This window comes from Neoarius graeffei, chromosome 26 (genome assembly GCF_027579695.1).
Source record: "Neoarius graeffei isolate fNeoGra1 chromosome 26, fNeoGra1.pri, whole genome shotgun sequence".
NCBI classification, from domain to species: Eukaryota; Metazoa; Chordata; class Actinopteri; order Siluriformes; family Ariidae; genus Neoarius; species Neoarius graeffei.
In genome coordinates, this window is record NC_083594.1 from 49,050,163 (window position 1) to 49,074,118 (window position 23,956).

The 23,956-nt window shown below is 41.2% G+C and overlaps 1 protein-coding gene across 2 annotated transcripts in view; it reads right to left on the minus strand.

Moving 5' to 3' along the window:
- The window catches only part of prkcdb (protein kinase C, delta b), a 64,192-nt gene that overhangs the window by 13,181 nt on the left and 27,055 nt on the right, over window positions 1-23,956 (minus strand). For both annotated transcript variants that reach the window (XM_060910157.1, XM_060910158.1), the window contains exons 2-12: window positions 23,535-23,656; window positions 21,463-21,729; window positions 15,573-15,738; window positions 15,093-15,124; window positions 12,380-12,465; window positions 9,785-9,914; window positions 4,981-5,081; window positions 4,722-4,809; window positions 1,206-1,342; window positions 869-1,042; window positions 410-501 (exon numbers count right to left, since the gene is read on the minus strand). In XM_060910157.1, coding sequence (XP_060766140.1) covers window positions 410-501; window positions 869-1,042; window positions 1,206-1,342; window positions 4,722-4,809; window positions 4,981-5,081; window positions 9,785-9,914; window positions 12,380-12,465; window positions 15,093-15,124; window positions 15,573-15,738; window positions 21,463-21,729; window positions 23,535-23,652 — 1,391 coding nt within the window. In that variant the 5' untranslated portion in view covers window positions 23,653-23,656. The remainder of the gene's footprint in view (window positions 1-409; window positions 502-868; window positions 1,043-1,205; window positions 1,343-4,721; window positions 4,810-4,980; window positions 5,082-9,784; window positions 9,915-12,379; window positions 12,466-15,092; window positions 15,125-15,572; window positions 15,739-21,462; window positions 21,730-23,534; window positions 23,657-23,956) is intronic.

Genomic DNA, 23,956 nt, shown 5'->3' on the forward strand with positions numbered 1-23,956 from the left:
TTTTTGGCCCCCATATACGAGGAGAAATGACTCTCTCACTTTGGGCGTTTCCTGGTCTAAAAATAGACCGACACGTGGTACACAAGAAGGGGAACCTGCCGATGACATCACGTTTCACTACCGCGCGGAAATTAAAAGGGTAGGTGACTTTGGTCGCAAAATTAATATACTTGTCGTTGTCAAAAAATTGTGTTTGATATATCATTTTGAAGCTAAAAGATTTCTCTGTCTAGTCATGTTGTCATAAAATATATTGTATTTTATGCCAAAGAATACATCCAATGGTGGAATGGCACTTTAACACTTCTAATTATAGCATAAGGATTTTTTTTCAGAGGCCTGCATGTACAGGCGACAGTCCTGTTTGGCTTGTTACGCTTGTTTAGGAGTAACTACGTCAGTCACTTACGTGGCTCTGTAAAGTTCAAATCTGCCTTTATCCTGAATGTGAAACATCAGATCTCCTCCGTTCAGATACTCCATGACGAAGAATAAGTGCTCCTGTGGACGCAAATGCATGGAAAGTGGATTACAAAAAAAAAAAAAATCATTAAACAAAGCAACTCTGACAACATTCTGCCAAAATGGCGAATGATAAATGACAGACAGATACACAATTCATTAAAAAAACAAAACAAAACTATATTTGTTGGACGAGGCAGACTGGTATTTCCAGAAAGATTTGTTAATTATACTTAATTAAACCTCAATGTGAACGGTCATGAGCTTTGTATTTATCATCAGGATGAACAGTAAGATGTATACAGTGCCATAGTGTCGAGCATCAAACTTTTTATTGTTGTAATACTCAAAACGAGTCTCCTAAACAGCCTGAAAGCGCCACTTCTCCCGAGAACCATTATGGCACCTTGGTCTGGATGGTGCAGTAGAGGTGTGTGAGGAAGGGGTTTTCCCAGGCTAACGCGAGCACTCTCTTCTCCACCATCGTGCATTCGACATCATCGTCCATCAGCACCACGTCCTTCTTCAGCGCTTTCACGGCAAAGAACTCGCCGCGGCCCTTCACCTCTGCCAGCAGCACCTAGCGCATGTACACACACGGTACTGACGTTTCATTACACATTACAGGCTGTATTTACGTGATGTGTCAGAAAGACAAGAGAACGGTACTTTTACTGTTTATAGATATGTTCTGATCGAACCTGTCGATGCGTACTCAGGTGTGTGTGTGGACGTGTTCTCACCTTGCCGAAACTGCCTTTCCCCAACACTTTTTGGAACGCAAACTGGTCAATGGAGAGGCGTATGGAATGTGCTTGGTGTGGGACGGTGGGAAGTGTGGGAGTGTGACCATCCCACAGCTTGTCATACGCAGTGCCATCTGCTCATACATACACAGGAGAGAAAAAAAAAAAAAAGGACAATGTGACTAATGTGTACGGAGTGTTGAAGAAGCGTAACTCTTGGAGGTGTATCCGCTAGGCCCAGAAGGCAGTGTCTATAAGCCCTCCTGAGTCGAAACACTTAAAGTACACCCTGGATAGCTCGGCTTTGCGGCTGAGTGAACTAACAGAGTCACTGGCGCTAGGAAGTGAAGTAGCCTCTTCCCTCCTAGTTGGAAAGCAAATCTGAAACTGCTGATTAAAAGGTTTAAAAAAAAAAAGCTTGAGTCCTTCAGATAGGACGAGCAACTGTGTTTGTTAATCATTAGTAAATATTTCTATTTATTTAGTAGTATTCTAGTAGTTCCCTTTAAATAACAGATATACAGTAGCTTGTTATACATCAACTATCCAATGCAACTTCAAACTGCGATAAAGCATAAAGCAAAATGAAAGCCAAGGAATAACCATCATGTCAAGATTGGAACAATAAATGTAAGAACAGCAAAGTGCGAGATTAAACTGGCAGAGCATGTGATGCAAATTAAAGTGCATATTCTGGACCAATTTCGTGTTTTTTTTTAATATATGAAAGAATGTCCCTTTACACACTCATCCAGAAGGGTAATTTTGCACAAGGCCATCTGTCTACAGCAGGAAAAAATAAAATAAAATAACAAAACGCGTCTGGAAAAATCCCAAGGGAGTCTGGAGCCAGATTCGTGACGTTATCTGCAGAAGCGCCAGCAGGTTTCAGTGCACAGCCTGTGTAGACCAAGCGCTCCCATTTCTCTCTCACTGTCCGGTCTTTTGGGAAACGATGAATACTAATCCCATCATGATTGGTGTTGCTACACCCTCCTACGATACATCCAGTGTTTCCTACACATTGATGGGACTATGGCGGCCCGCCATAGTCTAATTTGGGCCGCCATAGTCTCAGTCCGTGCCCGCACGGCGACACTGACACACCCGGCCTGACATTGCGTGCGTTGCCTATCTGAGACAGCGTGAGGAGACAACTCTGATAAGCTACATCCTGCCTGCATCTACATGTTAAGGTAAGTTTATACAACTTTATGTAGTCTTTGACACGATTGTGATATTTAGGCTACGCTATTGTGCTTTATAGGCGTATGGAGAGCGCATTGATCAGACCCTCCACGATCTCGCGATGTTGCGATTTGCAACTTCAACCAATCCCCGCGAATTCAGGGCGGTATTGCAATTATATCCAATCACCGCAACTTCCCCGCAAATTTGACCAATTGTTGGCGTCGTCCTGAGGTGACGTCGACAAACTACCTTCCGCCTTACTTCCGTGTATATGTTCAAGAGAAGCAGCATGTGCGCAGTGTTGCCAGATTGGGCGGTTTCTGAACATATTTTGGGCTGGAAAGCGTCAGCAGTATCTGGCAACACTGCATGTGCGGTCACGTTTTGTGAAATTCCTCCAAAAATTGAGAGAGGAGTTGATTTCAGAAGGTGAGTACCCTTCCCAGGACGGATGGACGGACGTCGCCACGATATAATCCCGCTTCAGGTCTTTCGGCCAGCGGGGGATAAAAATCGTGAGGGAAGTTGATTTCAGAAAGAAGTACAAGTTTGTTAATAATCAAGGGCATGAATCTGGTAAAATTTGCCCAAATTAAACGAAATTTCAATCTGCGTATAACGGTCATATAACAAAGAATCCTTTTACCAAGTTTGGTGAAATTCCTCCCCAAATTGTAAGAGGAGTTGATTTCAGAAGAACGTACACTTTCATGAATTGTCAAAGTACAAGTTATTTAATCAAGGGTTAAAACTCTGCGAAAATTTTCACAAACGAAATGAAATCACAATCTGCGTATTACCGTCATATAACAAGGCCTTTTGCCAAGCTTCGAGAAATTCGTCCAGAAATTGAGAGTCGATGTCAGAAGGCGAGCACACCTTCATGAAATTGTGAAAGTACAAGGTTGTTAATCAAGGGCTGGAACTCTGGTACAATGCGACCGAATTGAACAAAATAACAATATGCATATTACCGACATACAGCGAGGTCTTTTACCAAGTTTCATGAAATTCCTCCAAAAACAGAGAGGAGTTGATTTCAGAAGGAAAAAACACACTCATGAAATTGTCAAATTATAATTTTGTTCATCAAGGGCTGTAACTCTGATAAAATGTGACCCAATTTAACGAAGTTACAATCTACGCATTACTGATATATAACAAAGAACCCGGTCACGTTTTGTGAAATTCCTCCAAAAATCGTGGGAGGAGTTGAGTTCAGAAGGTGAGAACCCTTCCCGGGACGGACAGACGGACATCGCCACGACATAATCCCTCTTCGGACCTTTCAGCCAGCGAGGGATAAAAAGAAAACTACTTTTAAAGTCAAAACAAGAACAGAGAACCAGATACGCACTGGAAGATATTTGGAGCTGCGATATTGTTATCTTCTAAATAAATGGCAGCATTGCATCACTAACTCTGATTAGAGGTGGGTGATATTACAAAAATATATGTATTATGATGCATGTTTGCTAACAATTTCCCATCAATCTTGCATTCAAAAACAAGCAAACAAACAAATAAATAAACCCTGTGATACTTTAATGTCGACAAATCGTTAAATTTTTATATTAACATTTGAATAATTAAAATTTGCATTTATATTTTATTAAATAATTTATTCCTTTTTAAAAATTTAACATGGAAAACAGAATTTTAACTATTTTCGATAAAATTAACAAATTAAAATAGCTCATTTTCTAATAGATTTTTATAGATATTTTATAGAAATAATTATATCCCTCATCAAAAAATTCCCGTGCATGGATTGGCTGAGGATGGCTCACGTGACGTAAAATACTTCCACCACTGATGAAGCAATGTACTGTATCTCATGGATATGATGTGAGTCGGTCATGGTATATCCTGGATATACCATGAACTGACGTCACAATTTCAAGCTCTGTGGCTGATCTGAGTCACAGCTGTGGCTCTGCGTATCATGATCACGCCTAATGAGGCAGAGTTCGACCTCGAATTATTGTGGTTTTTTTTTTTTCTTTCAGGTTTATTTCTAATCAACAGTTTCAGTTTGGAAATTTTTGATGAGGGATATAAATCAAATATACCATGCACTGACAGGCACCGGTACCCTCACAAAGTAGTCCTATACCGGTCAGAATCCATAATTTCAACCGGAGCCTCTCAGCGAATGGTATACGAGATTAATATCCATCATGGTGTACTGTGACGAGATTATATTTTCACATCTCCAAGTCCTGAACACTTTATTCACATCTCAACAGTACAGTAACATCTAGAAAGCCAGGCTTTATTTGCAATGAAGAAAAGAAACGTGATGAAATAATAAAGGCTTACCACTGGGGTCCAGCGGCACGCGCTTGGGGATATCCTGATAGATGCCAATGTCTGACAGAGTGGGATCAGGACGCTTTGTGGAGGATTTCTGAGCAGAATATCATAAACGATTAATATCATGTTATCAGAAACTATATTTCACCATCCAGTACCATTACAAACGGCAAATACAAAATAACAGGAAGTGAACGTAGGTTGATATTAGGAGACCCAGGGGCAGTGATGTAAAACAGTATAAAGCAGGCTGTGGGTCACCTACCATGCTAACTTGAGTGAGAGCTTCGGCTAGAAGTTTCTGGTTGATACCACAGAGGTTGGCTACTTTTGTCTGACATTTGTGGTGGACGTTCATTCCACAGTCTAAACAGAGAGAAGGCAAATAATTAGAGCAAAAAGAGCGGCGAAAGAGAACTTCACAGGCAAGATGGGAACGGATTGGAATATAATTTTACACAAGCTATATTTATAAAAAAAAAAAAAATCAACAGGTTAACCTTCAATTAAACTCCAAATGAACTGCTTACACACACCTTACATATCATTCAAAGCAAATTTATGGGAAGAATAGCAGCATTTCACGGCAGCGTTAACATGATGAGCGTGCAAGTCTTGTCAAGGAGCGACAAGCAGCGACCGAAACAAGATACTAACGTGAGAAATACAGCATGGCCGGACTTGACGTCTAATCCGTTTAGATTTGATTGGACTGTTTAAAAAAAAGTGTATTCCAACACACTGAGACTACGTTCAGACTGCACCCTGAAACGACCCATATCCGATTTTTTTGCCCATATGCGACCTGTATCCGATTTGTTATTGACAATCTGAACGACACAGATCCGATTTTTTCACATGCGACCCAGGTCGCTTGGATATGTGGTCCTAATTCCGATGCATATCCGATATTTTCACATGCGACTGCAGTCTGATCGGACAGGTCGCATTCATGCGACCTACACGTCATCAACAAGAGACAAACGTCACTATTCTGCGTTGGCTAATCCCGCCTCTTTGGTGGAAAACAACAACATTTGTACAGTTTTCAGAATTTAAATAGACTTTTATAGAATTGCTCAAGCTAATGGTGGATTTGGTAGGGACCTGGATGTTGATCTGTTAGCCTGATTAAATAAAACAGTTTCTATAACTGATTTATAACTTAAACCATCCTGTACCACATCGCCAGGTCTCGCCTCGTCTCCATCGCAAACTGCACTGGTGTTTCTGCACCTTGAGCCAGCGCTGAGAGAAGTTGCAGAATTCAGCTGGCTATAAAACAATCTAAATAAATATTTATAAAAATGTAGAAAAAGTTTATTAATATGACGAAATAAATATGTGCAAATTATTAAACCTGAATTAAGAGTTTGGTAATACAGCGGCCGTATCCCAAATGACTGCCTACTGAAGCTCGAGTGCACTATATAGAGTTTAAAAATCCATTACTTCCTAGTAACATGTAGTGCACTTGTATAGAAATTAGAGAGACATTTAGGAGTCAACCCTCGCTACCAGGCTACACGTTTTCATTTCAGTTCAGAAACAAAAACACACACGAGACCTCACACTTTAACACTAACCAGATAATTAAACAAACAAACAAACAAACAAAAAAAGAAATCATTAAACTTGAAGAGCGCGCTTTTTTTTTTGTTTACGTATTACGTAGATGTGCTTATTACATGTCAATTTGCGCATGCGGGACACTTTTGGGTCGTTTTCCGTTCATATTGGAGATCGCATACAAGTCTCATATAATTGGTAATGTGAACGGCCTAACAAAAAAAATCGGATTTCACAACAAATCGGATATGGGTCGTTTCAGGTTGCAGTCTGAACGTAGTGTGAGTCACACCGATGAGCAAAAGTGACCCATCATTACTGATATGCAACTAATCATGCATTTTGTAATTCAGAATTAGCGTTTAGACCATGGGTGTCAAACTCTGGCCCGCGGGCCAAATCTGGCCCGCAGTGTAATTATATTTGGCCCGCGAGACAATCCCAAATGACTACTCGTCGGATTTGTGTATACAGCGCATTCACCGCTAATAGTACAAATCCCATAACGCTCTGCTGTTGTTTTGGCGCGTCAATCAGGACAGGGCCCAGAAACGCAGTAGGACGTCCAAACGTTCAACAACAAACGGACAGTTGCCGTAGCGACTTCACGCTACAACTTTCACCGTGCTACCCCTTCTCAAAAATGGCGAAAAGAAAGGCAGAAAACCGGAGCTTTCTGGACAGGTGGGAGGAAGAATACCTTCGCTCGATACTGAGGATTTCCTCAGCTCAGAGCCTGAGCCCAGACATTGATGAACTCGCATCCAAGAAGAGATGCCAGGTATCTGGCTTGAGCACATCAGATTAGATCAGCATGTAGCAAACTGAGCAATAATTAACCTTTTCTTTATGCACTTTTTCTTGCTACTCCAAGGCATGGGCTTGAATGGTTGATTGATTTATTATTGTTGTTTTATTTTTAAAATTATTAGCCTGTGGAAAAAGTTTATTTTGATATTTAAATCAGAAGGCTGCAAATAGAAAAGAGGCATACGATTTTTATTTAAATTTCATTTAATAAATTAATGCCATTGATGTGTTTTTTTTTTTTATTTGAAATTCGATTTAGCAAGTCTGCACTATTATTATATATTGTATTAGCCTGGGCCCGCCCATCCTAAGTGTGACGCAACATGGGGGCCTGTTGCGAGCTTAGTCTGGCAAGGCAAGCTATCTCCAGCTCTTCCAAGCTCCCGAAAAATCGGGAGCCAATCAACTTTGAGCATCTCCAACGGCCCTGGGTAGAGGCGTGTTCAAGACACTGACGTAGTAGAACTGCGACCGGAAGCCATAGATTGTTTGCAGAATCTATGCCGGAAGCGCTTCATTCACTAGAAACATTACGAACATGGAGCAGCGGCAAGCCTTTGACACAGCGGTAGATGCTGTATTGAAAGCATTCAACGGGAAGTTTCTCTCCGTTTCTGCTCGTGTTATTATCGTCCTCTTCAGCTCCTCCTTCTTCTTCCTGTTACTCAAGCAGTTTCTGTCGCGTCACATACGTCAGAGGAAAGAGTGATGTGATTGGTTTAAGCTTCGTCACAGCCTTTTCTGGCTTCGACCAGTAGCAAACTGAGGCATTTCAGGGAGGCGGGTCAACCACGCGCTTTGGGAAACGGTTGGGCTTAATATCTATGCCAGACCAATGCTCGCAGAGCTTTGAAGTTGCGTTAGCCAGACTAATATTGTATAGTAATAAGCGTTGCTTGTTCCATATTCAATGTTAAAGCAAAACTTGTTTGGGTCCATATTAAAAGGTTCATTTGTTCAATGTTGGCCCGCAACTTTGTTCAAGTTTTAAATTTTGGCCCACTGTGTATTTGAGTTTGACACCCCTGGTTTAGACAGAGGATTACAGAAAAACAATCAATTAATTTGCCATTTTCATGACTGATACTGATTAATCTGAATGCACGGTACTAAAAGTTCTTTTGAGGTCTTTCTCGGTCGTTTCAGTCGGGCACCACCCGAACTGATAATCACATCTTTTCTTTGGCTAATCAGACACAAGATACGCCACCACTCTTGCTGCAGCAGTTGGGGGTTAGGTGCTTTGCTCAAGGGCACTTCAGCCAGTCCCGCTGGTCCAGGGAATCAAACCAGCAACCTTTTGGTCCCGAAGCTGCTTTTCTAACCATTAGGCCATGGCTTCCCCCAAGGAAGGTCTTTCTCACATGAACCGAAACTCATGATTATTACAAAATACAGTACTGTGCAAAACTCTTAGGCCCCCGACTTTTTCTTTTTTTTTCCCCATACAAACTTTGTTACAGATTTCTATTTTATGACTTCTACATTATCGGGTCAAAACATTACAGAGTTCCAAACGTTTGTTTATTTTCCAGCACAAAATTAAATGTTACAGAAAAAAAAAAAAAGTTTGTATCTAAGCAGCATATTCCATAACGGAGCACTTTTCAGATTTAAAAAAGAAAGCATAATGAAGGCTGCTGGGTTTTGGTGCAAAAGTCTGACAGTCAAAAGTGTCCAGAAGAACTGTGGCTGGTTCTGTAAGGTGCTCAGTAAAACCTACAGCTCATTTCCGCATAAATCTGCACTCATTGTACCGGAGACTACTATTTTTTTTTTCTTTTTTAAGCAAAGGGTCGTCTCACACCAAATATCGACTTTGTTTTATTTATTATGGCTTACTGATTACTGTTTATGGTAGTTTTTTTCCATGTTGAAATATTTCATTTCATTATTTTTAAGCTATTTTTGGTCGACAGTATTTCTTTACATGTGCCCAAGACTTTTGCACAGAACTGTACGCACATACACTACCGTTCAAAAGTTTGGGGTCACCCAGACAATTTTGTGTTTTCCATGAAAAGTCACACTTTTATTTCCCACCATAAGTTGTAAAATGAATAGAAAATATAGTCGAGACATTTTTCTGGCCATTTTGAGCATTTAATCGACCCCGCAAATGTGATGCTCCAGAAACTCAATCTGCTCAAAGGAAGGTCAGTTTTATAGCTTCTCTAAAGAGCTCAACTGTTTTCAGCTGTGCTAACATGATTGTACAAGGGTTTTCTAATCATCCATTAGCCTTCTGAGGCAATGAGCAAACACATTGTACCATTAGAACACTGGAGTGAGAGTTGCTGGAAATGGGCCTCTATACACCTATGGAGATATTGCACCAAAAACCAGACATTTGCAGCTAGAATAGTCATTTACCACATTAGCAATGTATAGAGTGGATTTCTGATTAGTTTAAAGTGATCTTCATTGAAAAGAACAGTGCTTTTCTTTCAAAAATAAGGACATTTCAGAGTGACCCCAAACTTTTGGACGGTAGTGTAGAGAAAAAACAAAAAACAAACAAAAAAAAAACTGGCATTCGATTCTGGGATGAACACTTGGTTCTTCATTTTCATGAAAACAGAGTATATGGGATGCAGGAGGAGAGGTGAAAGAAATCGAACAGACAACGCTGAAAGAACTACATGCGAAGGACAGACAGACGGACAGATGGACACTAAATCCTGTCTCACCTTCACATTTAAGGCCCTGCTTGACCATTCCCCAAAGCAGACTTCCACAGTGATCGCAGAAAGTCGGACTCATATAGTTGTGCGTCTTGAAGCGATGCGGCATGTCGATCTTGAAGCGCTCTTTCTGGAACTGCAGACACACAAAGGAGCCATAATTTACCTGCCACCTTAAACCAAGCGGACTGTGATCTCAAACGCAGCCTCGACCCTGCTGCACGGTGCCCCTCAAATGAACAGAACCCCTCCAGCTTCTTGTCTTTTCTCTATCTATCAGTAACTACGACCAGACTTCAATAGCCTTGAGAGGCTCAGATATCAGGGAGTGGCTTTTGTCACCGGAGCTCTTATTTTATTTCTTTTTCTATTTTTTTCTTTCCTGTGTGTTTGTGTAGTTTGGTGTTTGAGTGTTCTGTCCGCCAGCTGTGGTGCAGCTCTGGACCCAGTTTGGGGCGTCGGTTCCCTCCAGGCCTTGGTTCGCCGTGGGTGATGCCTGCACTCCCAGCTGTGGACTGCAGTGAGCTCGTTGCTCAATTTACATCGTGGTTGTCCAGCGCTCTGTGCTTTAACGCTTGGCGTGATGTTCCGAGCGATGTTGCTCGGTGGCGTCGCGGCGGCTGTGCAGGCGGTTTGGGACACACCAGCGCTCTGCATGGCGGAACTTCTCTGCTCGCTGTGTGGATCCACGGCGTGGTGTTCGAGCGATGTTGCTGACGGCGTCACGGCGGCGGTGCTGGAGATGTGGGACTTGTTTTCGTGCGCCTTTTGGTGGGACTGTGGCTGCTACACCACGGGAATTACATCCTGACCCCTACTTGGTGGACTTTTTACTTATTATATTTTTATTTATTTCCTTGTCTATAATTGTAAAGCGTCCTTGGGTTTTTTGAAAAGGCGCTATATAAATTTAACTTATTATTATTTAAAAAACAAACCCTACAAAGTCTGCATTGTAATTGTTCCCCAAGAGATCTTTGGATCATCAAGAGCAGTCCAGTGTCTCTGTAGCTGCCCGACTGCCACGAGGTACACGACCGAGCTGCTTAGGCTTTACAGGGCTCGACATTAACTTTTAAACCCACTTGCCCTGGGGGGAGGGAGGCAAGTAGGGGTTAATTTCCACTTGCCCCCCGATATCATCACTTGCCGCCTATTTTACGAGTACTACTTTTTTTTTTTTTCCTTCCAGAAAACCATAGAATAGTTATGAATTTCAACATAAACTAAAGATCACACATTGAGTTGAAGTTTGGTTATTGATTAAGTTTGGTCACTGGTTACTTTTACTCATAACGGACAATAACAATTTTATAATTTTTTTTTTCTTAAGAAAACTCTTCCATACTCACTTCCAACTTTGTTTTTGTAAAATACATTTTAAATACAATCGTGAATTTCTCTGGAGTTTTCAGCCCGAGCTCCTCTCCTCGTATTCTTTAATCACTCGTTTCCTCGTTGCTCTTGAAGCATTTGCTTCTATTTGTTAACATTTTTGAGACGGTCATGCCTTTTATCCATTTCTCTGTTTGAAGAGCGCAAAAATTAACCATATTGAAGACACATTAAGCCTTGCTTGCATGAAAGACGGTGTCCGTCTGACCCCAGCTGTAATTATCACGTGACGCCATGCACAAGGGGTCTGTAAACAGTCCGTGTACCATACTACAACAGCGCGGGTATATAAAATAACTTGCAAGGCAGTAAATGAAACCGAGACTAAGAAAAACAGCAAAGACATAATGGTGGATACGTAGTGAGGGACATGTTTAGGAACTGAAATAAAAGATCAAAAAGCCTAATTTTTGTGGTGCTAGTTCATAATATATGCTCATTCCAACTTGCCCGGTCGGGCATGTCGGGGACATATCCCACTTGCTCCGGGCAATCGAGCAGTCCTTAATGTCGAGCCCTGCTTTAACAGCACACTACTGATCGATCAATGGAAGACTCTGATCCTTGCGAGCCTATGAGCTGCCAGTCCGTCCTGCTAGAACTCGACCCTTTCACACCCAGACCTGTCCTCAAGCTTCTTGCTTTGAAAAGGCACCAAGAATAATATGGTATTGATCTGATGACATTTTTTTGCAAGGACATGGTTACTTAACACTTCTGGAAGGAGTCTCCAGTGTCAGAGGAGGAAAAAAAAAAATTTTCCATCATGGAAAGTTTTCAAGATAAAAAAGGAATGCCCTGCTGTGTTTTTCTGTCCACCCACATCAAACGTCACATCATTAGCGTGGAAATAAAAAACATTTAATACACGCTTACAATGTATTGAAGGAATGCAGTTTAACAGCTTACAGACTCATTTCATTTCTGTTCCTTGATGGCGAAAGTCTTTCACTTGTTTTAGTGCGAACCACTTCATCCTTTCACAACCTATCACAACCTTTGAGCAATTCCAACCATTTCTACAAGGCTGGAGGTAAATCTGTTGGTCAATGCGATCACCAGACCAGCTCGGTGATGAACTGAACTAATTTATAAATAGTCCCGCTGGAACTGGAACGTGCTGCGGGGCTGATCGGAGATACTTTACTGCTCGCGTGCGTGTTTACTGAACAGATGATATTTATTTAACAGCGGATTGGTCCTTACCACGGTGTCTCGGCTGTTGGCTGCAGTTCCTGTGCATCTCCCAATGATCTTGTCAATGCACTTCTTGTGAATGGCCGCATTGCACTCTGGGATAGAGACAGAGGGCAGGGGACAGAGGTTACATTCGGTGACAATCAGTAGCCTATTAATTAAAACAAATCCGACTGCTTACCAGCTTAGGCGCTATGAGTAAAATAGTACCATCTATAACTCGGATTAATATCTGGTCCAGAAAGTCAGATTATTGATGATTGTACTGGAATTGCAATGTTCTGTGACCAATGCTTTGCTCTCTGGTTAGGAATAAAACCTCGGGACGACCGGATTCAGAAGACGTCCGAAGACCACAGTCCAGGAATCATTTGTAAACATATTTGAGCTTTTAAAGAAAAATATATTCACCGATTTTAATTTTTTTTTGCACTTCCTACTGTTTTTCCGAAAATGCCAACTTGATTAATATTAGATACACAAAACTTGTGGCTTCTGAAAATTTTAAAATCGGTCTGATAGTCAGTGGTACAAAGAAACCTGATGAAAAATTTCAAACAGCAAATTTTACTGTGCTTTTTTTTTTCCCCCCGCAGAGGTGGACAAAGTACTCAACTTAAGTCAAAGTACAGATCCCGCTGGTCAAACGTTACTCCAGCATAAGTTCTCCAGCCAAATTTTTACTTAAGTTGAAGTACTTGCTTTTAAAAATACTCAAGTAATACAAGTACATTTTCTGTTAACACATTGTTGTATTATTGTCACAACGCTCATGCCTCTGAAGCAACCGACTGGATTATTTTGTGAATTCACAAAATGAACGCATGCTGTGCCATCATGGTGGTTTAACGTTAAGCTAGCTAGTCAGTGAAGCTCCACCTGACATGCTAGCAAACTCTTTTCAAACTCGAATTCATATCGGATAGCTAACGTTACTAGAAAAGAAAGATTTCTACATTCTGTTTATTTGGCAAGATTATGCTAAAACATTTCTGAAAGGACTTCAGATAAGTTAACATTATTCATGTTAGCATAACTCCATTTTTACATGCTAGCTAACAGCGTCCAAGTTAACTAGCTGTGTGTTAACGTTAGCCGTGGACAAGGCGACGGCAACTTGCTGGGCAAATCCATAGAAAGTCATTTGACTAACCAGACCGCATAGCTATTGCAACGTTATCACTAGCCCTAAAAGCGCAGACAACTTCACTGCATGCTTTCTCTTGGAATAAAACGTTTATATCCCTCAATATGCTTCCGCAGGTTGGACGGCGAGTTTTTGGAGGCCGTGATGTGGTTCGTTTTCATCAAACAAAGCAAACATTTAAAATGAAAAATCTTCAATCCTTTCAGAAAACTGAAACATGGGTTCATGGGCCATGAGCGCGTGCATTCCGCAGAAGAACCGCCTCCTTCCATTCTGCCATCAACTCATCGTGTTCAAATAACGCTGCTGAGAAATCACTGAACTTGATTTTATACAGTCTATGGACGTGACGCCACCCTAGTGATTACTGACAGGCTGTCTCAGTGTCACCTGCGAAAAAAACATCACGTTTTAGAAAAGAAAAGAAAAATCATCCACTTTCAAAGCTGCTTCATAGTAACGAGGACCTTGATAGAAATGTTGTGGAGTGAAAAGTACAATATTTGCCTTTCAAATGTAGTGAAGTTAAAAAAAGTCATAAATTTCCAAAAAAACTAGATAGAACTCTAGATGGGGATGCCTCCGCCCGGTAGACTACACGCCTTAAGTTGTGATTTGGGGATGGACATTTGACCTCACAGTAATCTGGTGAAATTACTTGCATTAGCCTTGTGTTCACAAGGTTTGCGGACAAGACATTTGACCTCACAGTGACCTTGACCATAGACCTTTTGATCTTAAAATCTAATCAGTTCATGTTTGTCCCAAAGCGCAGAAATGGTGAAAGTTTGGTGAAATTCCTTTCATTAGCCTTTGAGATATCGCGTTCACAAGGTTTCGGGATGGACGCACGCACGCACGGACAACCCGAAAACATAATGCCTCACGGTGGCGGAGGCATTAAAAAAAAAGGTTATATATTACTCAAGTAAAAGTACAGATACTCAAAAAGTGTACTTAAGTACCATACTCAAGTAAATCTACTTCATTACTGTCCACCTCTGTTTTTTTGCGCAAAAAGTTTGATGTGTAACTGAAGCTTGATTTTACAAATTAAAAAGGGGGCGTATTATGAAAAACTCACTTTTTCAGTACTAGCGCACATACATTTGGGTTCCAATCCACAAACTCTGAAATAAGACGCCCAGTCGGTTTCTTTTGTTCTGCCTACTTCAGCAAACTAGTGCTTTAACAAGCTGTTCAGATTTGGCTCCTCTTATGACATCACAAGGAGAACGCATGAGAATTATGCCGCCCCCCATTCCCCATCCTGATTCCCATTCACGGATTGAATGAATATTCATCAGGAAAGTGCTACCTGATTGGCCGGCATAAGAATGGAGGGTGGGGCGAGCGGTGGCTCATTAACATTTAAAGGAACAGGCTCTCAAAATCCGCTGTTTTGATCAGGGTGAGAAGGGAGCTGTGGTGTTTTATCCTTGTGGTATTTTGATCAAAGCAGGTCACAGACATTTCATGAAGACCTTGTGGAAAAGGCGTAGAACATGTCGCCTTTCAATGTAATTTTACGCACAGTGCGTGCGAGTGAGAAGAACAGATAGAAAAAACACTCACGTCTGCATTTGTAGCCCTGTTTGTTCAGCCCCCTGTAAGTGGACAGAGAAAGGTTTTAGTGTCTGAGGCTTTATCTGTCTAGCTCAGGTGAGACTATAATCACACTCACACACACACACACACACACACACACACACACACACACACACACCAGGAAGGAGTAACCCAGGGTATTTGAAGCGACTCTTGAAAAATCAAAAATCAGAGGAATGCCTCAGAACCGGATTAGACACGCACATAAACAATAAACATGTGCGTAATAACAGCCGTGCTTCCTGTAATCCTGCTCGAAGTGACGTTAAGTAGCAGACAGGAGCAGGAAGTTGTTTAAGCCGTTTTATAGCTGAGACAAACACTAATTGCAGTATATATACACACTAAACTACTTTTTATAACTTATTTGATGTTTGTATAATCATGCAATATTTCCTAATAATTATGATTCCATCCATCCATCCATCCATCCATCCATCCACTCACCAGACGAACTCGCGGCACACAGAGCAGAACGTAGGCTGTTTGAAGAAGGTGGCGAGAAACTCGTGGTTTTTGATGAAGTGGACCTTGGCCTGTTTGATGGCGCCTCTTCTTCGATTCAGTGTTAAAATCCCGTCGTCCTCTTTCTCCCTGGTTGACATCTTGCTCTCTGAAAGACAGTTCAATCAAAACTTTACAGAACGACAAAACGCAACAGTGCAAATTACAGACATTTCTAACCACAGGGATCCCAGCAGTAATTGAAAAAAATAGAGGAATGTAAGAAACTATCAGCAGGGGTCAAGGGCGCTGCAAGCCCCCTGAAGCTGTTGAGATTTTAACATTTAAAGATGCTATAGAACACATTTTTTACATAGATTTAACATAGAAAAGCAACAGAATTTAACAATAATGTGTATCTATTTGATGCCATATTTTGTAATCAATGACATAAGTGGCAAAAAAAAAAATTGTTATTTATAAAAATTAGATGAAAATGTAGCTTTGAAGAATATACTTCTTCTAACCTGGACACTGTTCCGCTATCTCTTTTATGGACGATATCTTTTTTCCACGACATATTGAATGAAGTTCAATGCATTAGAAACAAAAGCAGGAACGGAGTTAAAACACATTTTCTAGCAAATGGGCGCAGCCATATTGTTTTCTCGTTCTATCGCGTACAGTCTCGCGGTATTTACATCAATTTAACTTCCGAGTGTTCCCGAATGTCAACGAGAACAAACGAAGCTGACAAAAACAACGCTAAACAAGCAAACCAAATCAGAACGTATTCTGCTGGTCATTTTACTTAAACATATTTTTAACGGATATACAAGAGATAAAAAAAAAAGAATTAAAAAAAACCAAAAAAAAAACAAAAAAAAAACCCCACCACCACCACTTTGGCTAGAAAAATAGCGGAATTCCGCTAAAATAGCGGACGTCTGGGATCCCTGTAACCAGATGGTTTAGTTACTGAGGTTACTGCAATGATCAAGGACATGATTACTAAGGTCTTCAGGAGAACATCTCTGCACCTGGGCTCTTCAAGTAAGGTCCGAGAAGCTTCAGGGGTTCAAGACGTATATGGGTCCGTCTCAGAAACTGGGTACTGTGGGGGTACCGCACTAAATATACTCACAGTCAAACTATATGGTTTTGAATGGTGATGTTGGTTTTAATTTGAAATAAAATGATGAAAGAAATAATACAGATGAAACAATCTTTGATGTGAATATTCAGAATTTGGCAAAAATTCTTCAAATTTATGGAAAAAATGGCGGCTTAATCTGGGACATGATAAACGGTCGACTACATCGCATTCCCTTAAAAAGGTTGTAGTTCACTGAAAAGTCTACAGTTATCACTAATTGTATTTTAAGTTGTAGCTTTATACACCTAAGGATCGGTGCGCTCACAGAATAATCATAACCGGAATAAAACATCACGCAAAATATTTGATCGCCATCGTAACTCCGTTTTCCGCAAAACCAATACGATCGTGTGTTTTGATCTAAACGGAAAGCCTCAGGGTCAAGGTCACGACCTCACCAACTTAAAATCACTACGCCGTATAAAAATTGTTATAAATCTGCGATTTTGTTTTTTAAAACGAAAGCTGAAAGTTAGGTATAGAATATGTTTCTTACAGAATATGTTGCGATGGTAGCTGGTCTTGTTTGAATTTCTGAGCTATAAAATGAGTCGTGGTCTATTTTTTACCGTAGCGTGTTATTTGTGTGCGGGGAAGGACACACATTAACAATTTGCATGTGTAGAATGGAATTTTCCACTCCAGCAGTTAGAAGTTGATCGCGCTTCCATTTGCGGTCTTTCTGTTACGCAGGTGATCTGTTCGGGCGTTATCGCTGAAAAGGTGAGTTATGACAGTTTTATTTTGTTTTAGTTTTGCAGTATAAGGCAACAGAATGTTTCTTTTTCATTTTACTTTCATATTTCGTAGTGTTTGCGTATTTTTGGCCAATATTTTGCAACCATGATCAATTTAGATCGAACTTTTGATAGAATCTACGGCCAGTCGTTTTGCCCCACCCCCGCCTCGCGCTCTGTCCGGTGCGGTAGTGATGTCCCGTTGCTCGCACGCCACAGCAGAGACCCGCGCGACCTTCAGCCGGTACAGTCGCTGTTCTTTTACCACCGCCGTTATTCTCATCTTTCCGGTGTGTTCTTGATTTTTCCATTGTGTCCTATTTCGCCATATCAAATACCCAAAATGTATCATATTATTCATATTTAAGTGAAGAATCAATTCAGTCATCATAACTTGGCATTTTTAACCCAAGCAATCAAAAAGAGGGAATTTATTCGATATTTTCACTCGTCTGTGAAGGAGGGGCTTTAATTCTTCATGATGGAGTTGTTTTATATGAGAATCAATTTTACAAAAGCATTTGAATTGTAATAAAAAAAATTTCCCACAGTGGAGGCCAGATAAAGCAAGATGCTATCTTTATTCTTATTAAACATGACAAAAGAAACATTCTGAGACGGACCCATAGCCAGGATGTCTGTGATGTCTCATCTCATCATTATCTCTAGCCGCTTTATCCTGTTCTACAGGGTCGCAGGCGAGCTGGAGCCTATCCCAGCTGACTACGGGCGAAAGGCGGGTACACCCTGGACAAGTCGCCAGGTCATCACAGGGCTGACACATAGACACAGACAACCATTCACACTCACATTCACACCTACGGTCAATTTAGAGTCACCAGTTAACCTAACCTGCATGTCTTTGGACTGTGGGGGAAACCGGAGCACCCGGAGGAAACCCACGCGGACACGGGGAGAACATGCAAACTCTGCACAGAAAGGCCCTCGCCGGCCACGGGGCTCGAACCCGGACCTTCTTGCTGTGAGGCGATAGCGCTAACCACTACACCACCGTGCCGCCCTGTCTGTGATGTCTATCAGCATATTGGTTTTTTTTTATAAAGACAATGAATATCACTATTAACTACTGTTCATATGGTCCTTATTGTTATTCTTTAATTAATTATCATAAACATAAACCTGACTCTTCATTGAATTAAATGATGCCGATTGCAATAAGGCGAGTGTTAAAGAAGCGTGATTCTCAGGATCAATAATCGATATCTCCAAGAGTTTATGGGTTCAATAAACAAACAAACCTACGTTTGCGTAATGTGCTTAAGATTACGCCGATTGCTGTGCTGTGATTTGTTTTTCCCCCTCCCACGCTGAAGGCAAAATTGAGCCCCTAAGCCCCTCACCCCCTGCTGAGAAGAATGCCCTTTTAAAAAAAAAAGCCACAAACACACACCACTCAAAGGGAAGTTCCAGTGTATTTTTGAGTAAAGCTGACTCGCTGTTCAAACTCCCTCAGTTTACCCACTGACTCATTTTCCCCCCTACTGGGTCAGAAAACCTTCCAACCACAGCCACCTATGTATTAATTCTTCGCCAAATGTTTTCCAAAGTCATAAAGCACTTGTCAATATATTATTTCATATTAGGCATTTACGTGTATATAATTGTCATCTCTCACACACACACACGGTTAGTTTGGTCTTGTTTAATTTCATGGGCTTTTCTACGTCTTTTATATTCGACCGTAAGTACATTTTGTGGATACGAGGACGCTCGTTTCGAACAGCATTAAGATTTCCAGTGCTGCATTAGTGCTACTTTACTGAGCTGGTCATGCAACAATTAGGCGAATGCAAAAATGCCCGTGTCTAAGGCAAAAACTTTATATCTTACATAATACGATGTCATTATGTGTCCTATATATTAATCATGGATACTAGGGCTGTAACAATATGCGTATCGAAATCGCGATACGCAGAGCCACGATCCGTGTCGCGATACAAGAAGGCAGAATCGCGGTACACCCTTTCACACTTCTCCTCAGCCCAAAAACAGAGGCGCTTCCAAACTTCAATTTATGAATACTTTACTTTTTATTTAAATTACATTTTAAACTTACTTAAATTACTTTTTTTTTAATATCTATTAGTAAGTCGTTTTTTCGCCGACCTGCGACAATCTTCTGCGAGTCACGCAACGTCCACACTCGCCACTGGCAGAGCATTCATTTCTTTTAAGCGGTCGCCATTCTGGTTGCGACGCGGGGAGCGAATCTGTAAACAAGCAGCTCATTGGCTGGCTAGGTGTGCCACGAGCCAATCACAATCACTTGACCGGAAAGGCATGCAGTGTTGCCAGATTGGGCGGGTTTAGGTGCTTTTTGGCTGGTTTTGAACACATTTTGGGGTGGAAAACGTTAGCAATATCTGGCAACACTGAAGGCATGTCTGCTTGGGCGGAAGCCTTCTGCGGCAGTTACATTTTGACACGCGAGCAATGTTTCACTATAAAAATTCCGTAATTTCCATCTGTTTTCCGCGATCACAGAAAATCATTGGCCCTATGAGAGTGAGACAGTGAGAGAGCCACCCCTATACCCCCCCCCCCAAAAAAAAATCTTAACGGATTTACACGATTTGGAAAAATGACTTTCAGAACCGAAAAAAACAGAGCTTCCGGCTCAACAGTATTATTTTGAGAAATAAAACAATCTTTGGATATGCATTTGTTCATTTTTGCATACATATTACTCATTCTCTGCAGTGGTCTGAATTATTTGTTATTAAATAGTTAATGTAAGTAAGTAAATGTTAATAAGTCAAATTTACTACTTTAAAAAAAATCGTGGGCGTATCGAATCGTGGGTCAAAAATCGCGATACGAATCGAATTGGGTGTATCGTTACAGCCCTGATGGATACAGAATATTTGTACTGCCTTCAAGCCTGCGTTTTAACGCATGAGAAAGATACAGGGAGCAGAATGGGGAAGTGAAACTGGGCCTCTGACTCATCCGACAACTCAAGTAAACAAATCGATGGCATTGTGGGACAGGACTGACGGAAAAAAGCGTGTGAAGGAGTTCGAGACGGAAGAACGAAGGACAGCAAAAAAGGAGCTGAGAAATTTGAGGAAAGAGAAGAGAAGAGAGGCAGGAGACAAAGCCAAACATTATGTTCCAGTTCATGGCTTATTGACAGGGCGCAGTGTTTGGTGCATGTGTGTTTTTTGGATTAGAAGAAGAAGTTGTCGGGAGGCCTGCACACACTCCGAGGACAGAGCAGAGGCCTGTTCAGACATGAGCTCTATAAATAGGCATGACCGTGCCTCCTTTCAGGAAGCCTATGAAACAGGGGTGGGACCAGCGAGGGTGTCTGCCACCTCAACCGTTACACTCTACAAACACTCCAGTAACCACACACACACACACACTGCCCTGGCCACTGCAGGAGGTGCTAAATCCTTCTGTAAATTCCCACAACAGACTTCGAAGAAAGAAGAGTTAAAGGATAAATGCCTATTTTCGTTATTGATCTGCTTATGATTTTGTTCTCTCACACTTGGTGTGTTGGTCTTAACACTGCATCACCACTAGGGTGCACTACACAAGTACACATTATTACAAGCACAGTGGGGTCTGAGCGGCCGCCGGTTTTATTTTAAGCGTATGAAAGCCATTACAGCGCGAACTGTCAATTCTGTTACCGATTTGAGTTATAATCTGAAATGGAGACTCACGGACTGAACAAGCTCAAAACGTAAAAACAGGAACAAACCTCGCTGAATGTACAGATTGTTCCTTCAAACTGAACAAACCATTTGTTGATCTGATACAAAAGGCATTGAATTCCCCCCCATATCATGTAAATATGTACTTTGGGTGGAACATTTAGTCGTGAAAACGTTCCCTGGTTACTAAAACTCCTGCACTACACTACAATGTGAAAATGATCTCATGAAAATAAGGTCATACTGTATCTATCACTCATATTTAAAAAAAAAAAAAAAAAAAAAGTGTATATATGCTGTCAGAGTCCACCCACCCGAGTCCATATCCTCAACGAGGAACTGCACGGACATCATGATCTTCCCAGACGGCTGTAGGTCCACCCAGAACTCCGCTCGGCCGTTGCCCTTTTTGCAGCGCTCTGCGAGGACCGACACGCCCACGGTGGCCTCGGAGAGAGGCTCCTCAGCCGTCTTCATCAGGAGAACCTGGATCACGCGGCCTTCGTAGATATGAGCGTCAAAGCTGGACTTCCACGCTGGGTACATCGTGGGCTTCTTCTGGATGAGAGTCTTTCCCCGCTCTGGAGAGAAAGAGACAGAGCTGAACCGGCCGAGAATCGTGCTGCGTTTGACAAACTGGTTCGTTCATTTCTGCTTAATAATGTGGCTCTTTGCCAGGATGTACTGCATATATTTAACAGCCATTCCACGAAATCGAGTCGTACATGAGCCGATAGCTGACGAGGCGTGTAGCGCCGAGTACGACGAGATTGAGCAGAATAACCATTATATTCTCTACACATGCACTGGGATTTTTTTGTAAATTCGATAAATAAAAACTTCGACACACAAAACGTCCGACAAAATCAATTCCGTTCAGGTGGACTTCTTAAAAACCTATCGATGGCTGCACAAATTGACTGGAATGCTTTTTTTGTTTTGTTTTTTTGCAGAAAAAGTCCCGTCTTGCTGTCATGCCGAGGTAAAGAATAGCTTTCGACATTTATTTAATTCTTTAATAAACTTCAAACTTCTTTGAGCTTTTGAACCAGTCCAAAAAAATAAAAATTTTAATACTTAAAGATGAAGAATGTAAACAAAGCAGCGAAATGGCAGTACCAATTTGTGAAAAATGCAATAATAATTCTTGAAAAGCTTTTTAAAAAAATAGATACGTTCTTACTATCAAATACTTTCATTCCATATTATTTTGCTTTTTTGGGGGGATTTTGTTTTTGAGTAGAGTTTTTATTTTGTCCTCGGTTGGTTCATTTTGGCCATTTTGTTTTTCTCTACTCACAGGATACGAGCTGATATCCGAGTAGTAGAGTAGCCAATCGGAGCGCTCGATTACTTATACTACCGTTCAAAAGTTTGGGGTCACTTTGAGATTTCCTTATTTTTGAAAGAAAAGCGCTGTTCTTTTCAATGAAGATCACTTTAAACTAATCAGAAATCCACTCTATACATTGCTAATGTGGTAAATGACTATTCTAGCTGCAAATGTCTGGTTTTCGGTGCAATATCTCCATAGGTGTATAGAGGCCCATTTCCAGCAACTCTCACTCCAGTGTTCTAATGGTACAATGTGTTTGCTCATTGCCTCAGAAGGCTAATGGAGGATTAGAAAACCCTTGTACAATCATGTTAGCACAGCTGAAAACAGTTGAGCTCTTTAGAGAAGCTATAAAACTGACCTTCCTTTGAGCAGATCGAGTTTCTGGAGCATCACATTTGTGGGGTCGATTAAATGCTCAAAATGGCCAGAAAAATGTCTCGACTATATTTTCTATTCGTTTTACAACTTATGGTGGGAAATAAAAGTGTGACTTTTCATGGAAAACACAAAATTGTCTGGGTGACCCCAAACTTTTGAACGGTAGTGTATATCCAGTGAATGTGGATCGAATAAATATTAGTATTTCCTTGAGTTGATTTTTAAAAATCCCTCAACAGGCTACCATTACAACACTGATACTGTGGTTGTGTCTCAAACAGGGAAGTTACTCGATTGTCTCGTTATGACATTTCCGTCCACGCCTGCGTAGAAATAATTCCTTCCTCAGTCAATCCTTGTCATTGCACTTTTTTAGATTTTATTTAGAGAAACCTATGACGGTAAAAGGGTGTCGGGAAGTAAACTTAGACATAGCCGAAACCTTTAATCAGGCTTGTCGTCATGGTTACACTGAATCTGGTGCACTGATTTATGAACGGTGTTGACATGATGTACGAGATGTTCAGCAGCCAATCACAAGCATGATCATGCCAGTAATTATAATAATAGCATAGAAATGCTTCAGTGTTAAGATCAACTAAGAGGTGTATTATGTCGGCAGACTTGTGTGCGAGTGTGTGTGCACTGATTATACTCGTACATACTAACCCGTACTGAGGGACTCCTTCATCTTGATGGCACAGAACGGTGTATCGGCCAAAGGAGGAAGGCTTCCCAAACTAAAATCGTTAAAGGCGATCCGCAGGAACGGAGCCATGGCGAACATGCACCTGAAACACACACAGATCAAACAGATGTTCAAACAGCTGTGTGCAGAGCTGGATCTACGGACAGGAAATGTCTTTGGAGTTGGCACAGAAAGAAAGAGAAACTTCCACATGAAAAAGTGTTCCACACACAAACCGCTCACATGACAGTGAAAGCAATTTTTTTTTCATTTCCTTCACACTACAAAAGGAGGAGTTGTGTACTAGCTGAGCTGTGATGTGTGTGTGAGATGCGTTTTACTGAAGCAGGAAGGACCACTAATGTCCGTGAAAAGCTTGGTCGTAGACGCGAGATCATCCGTG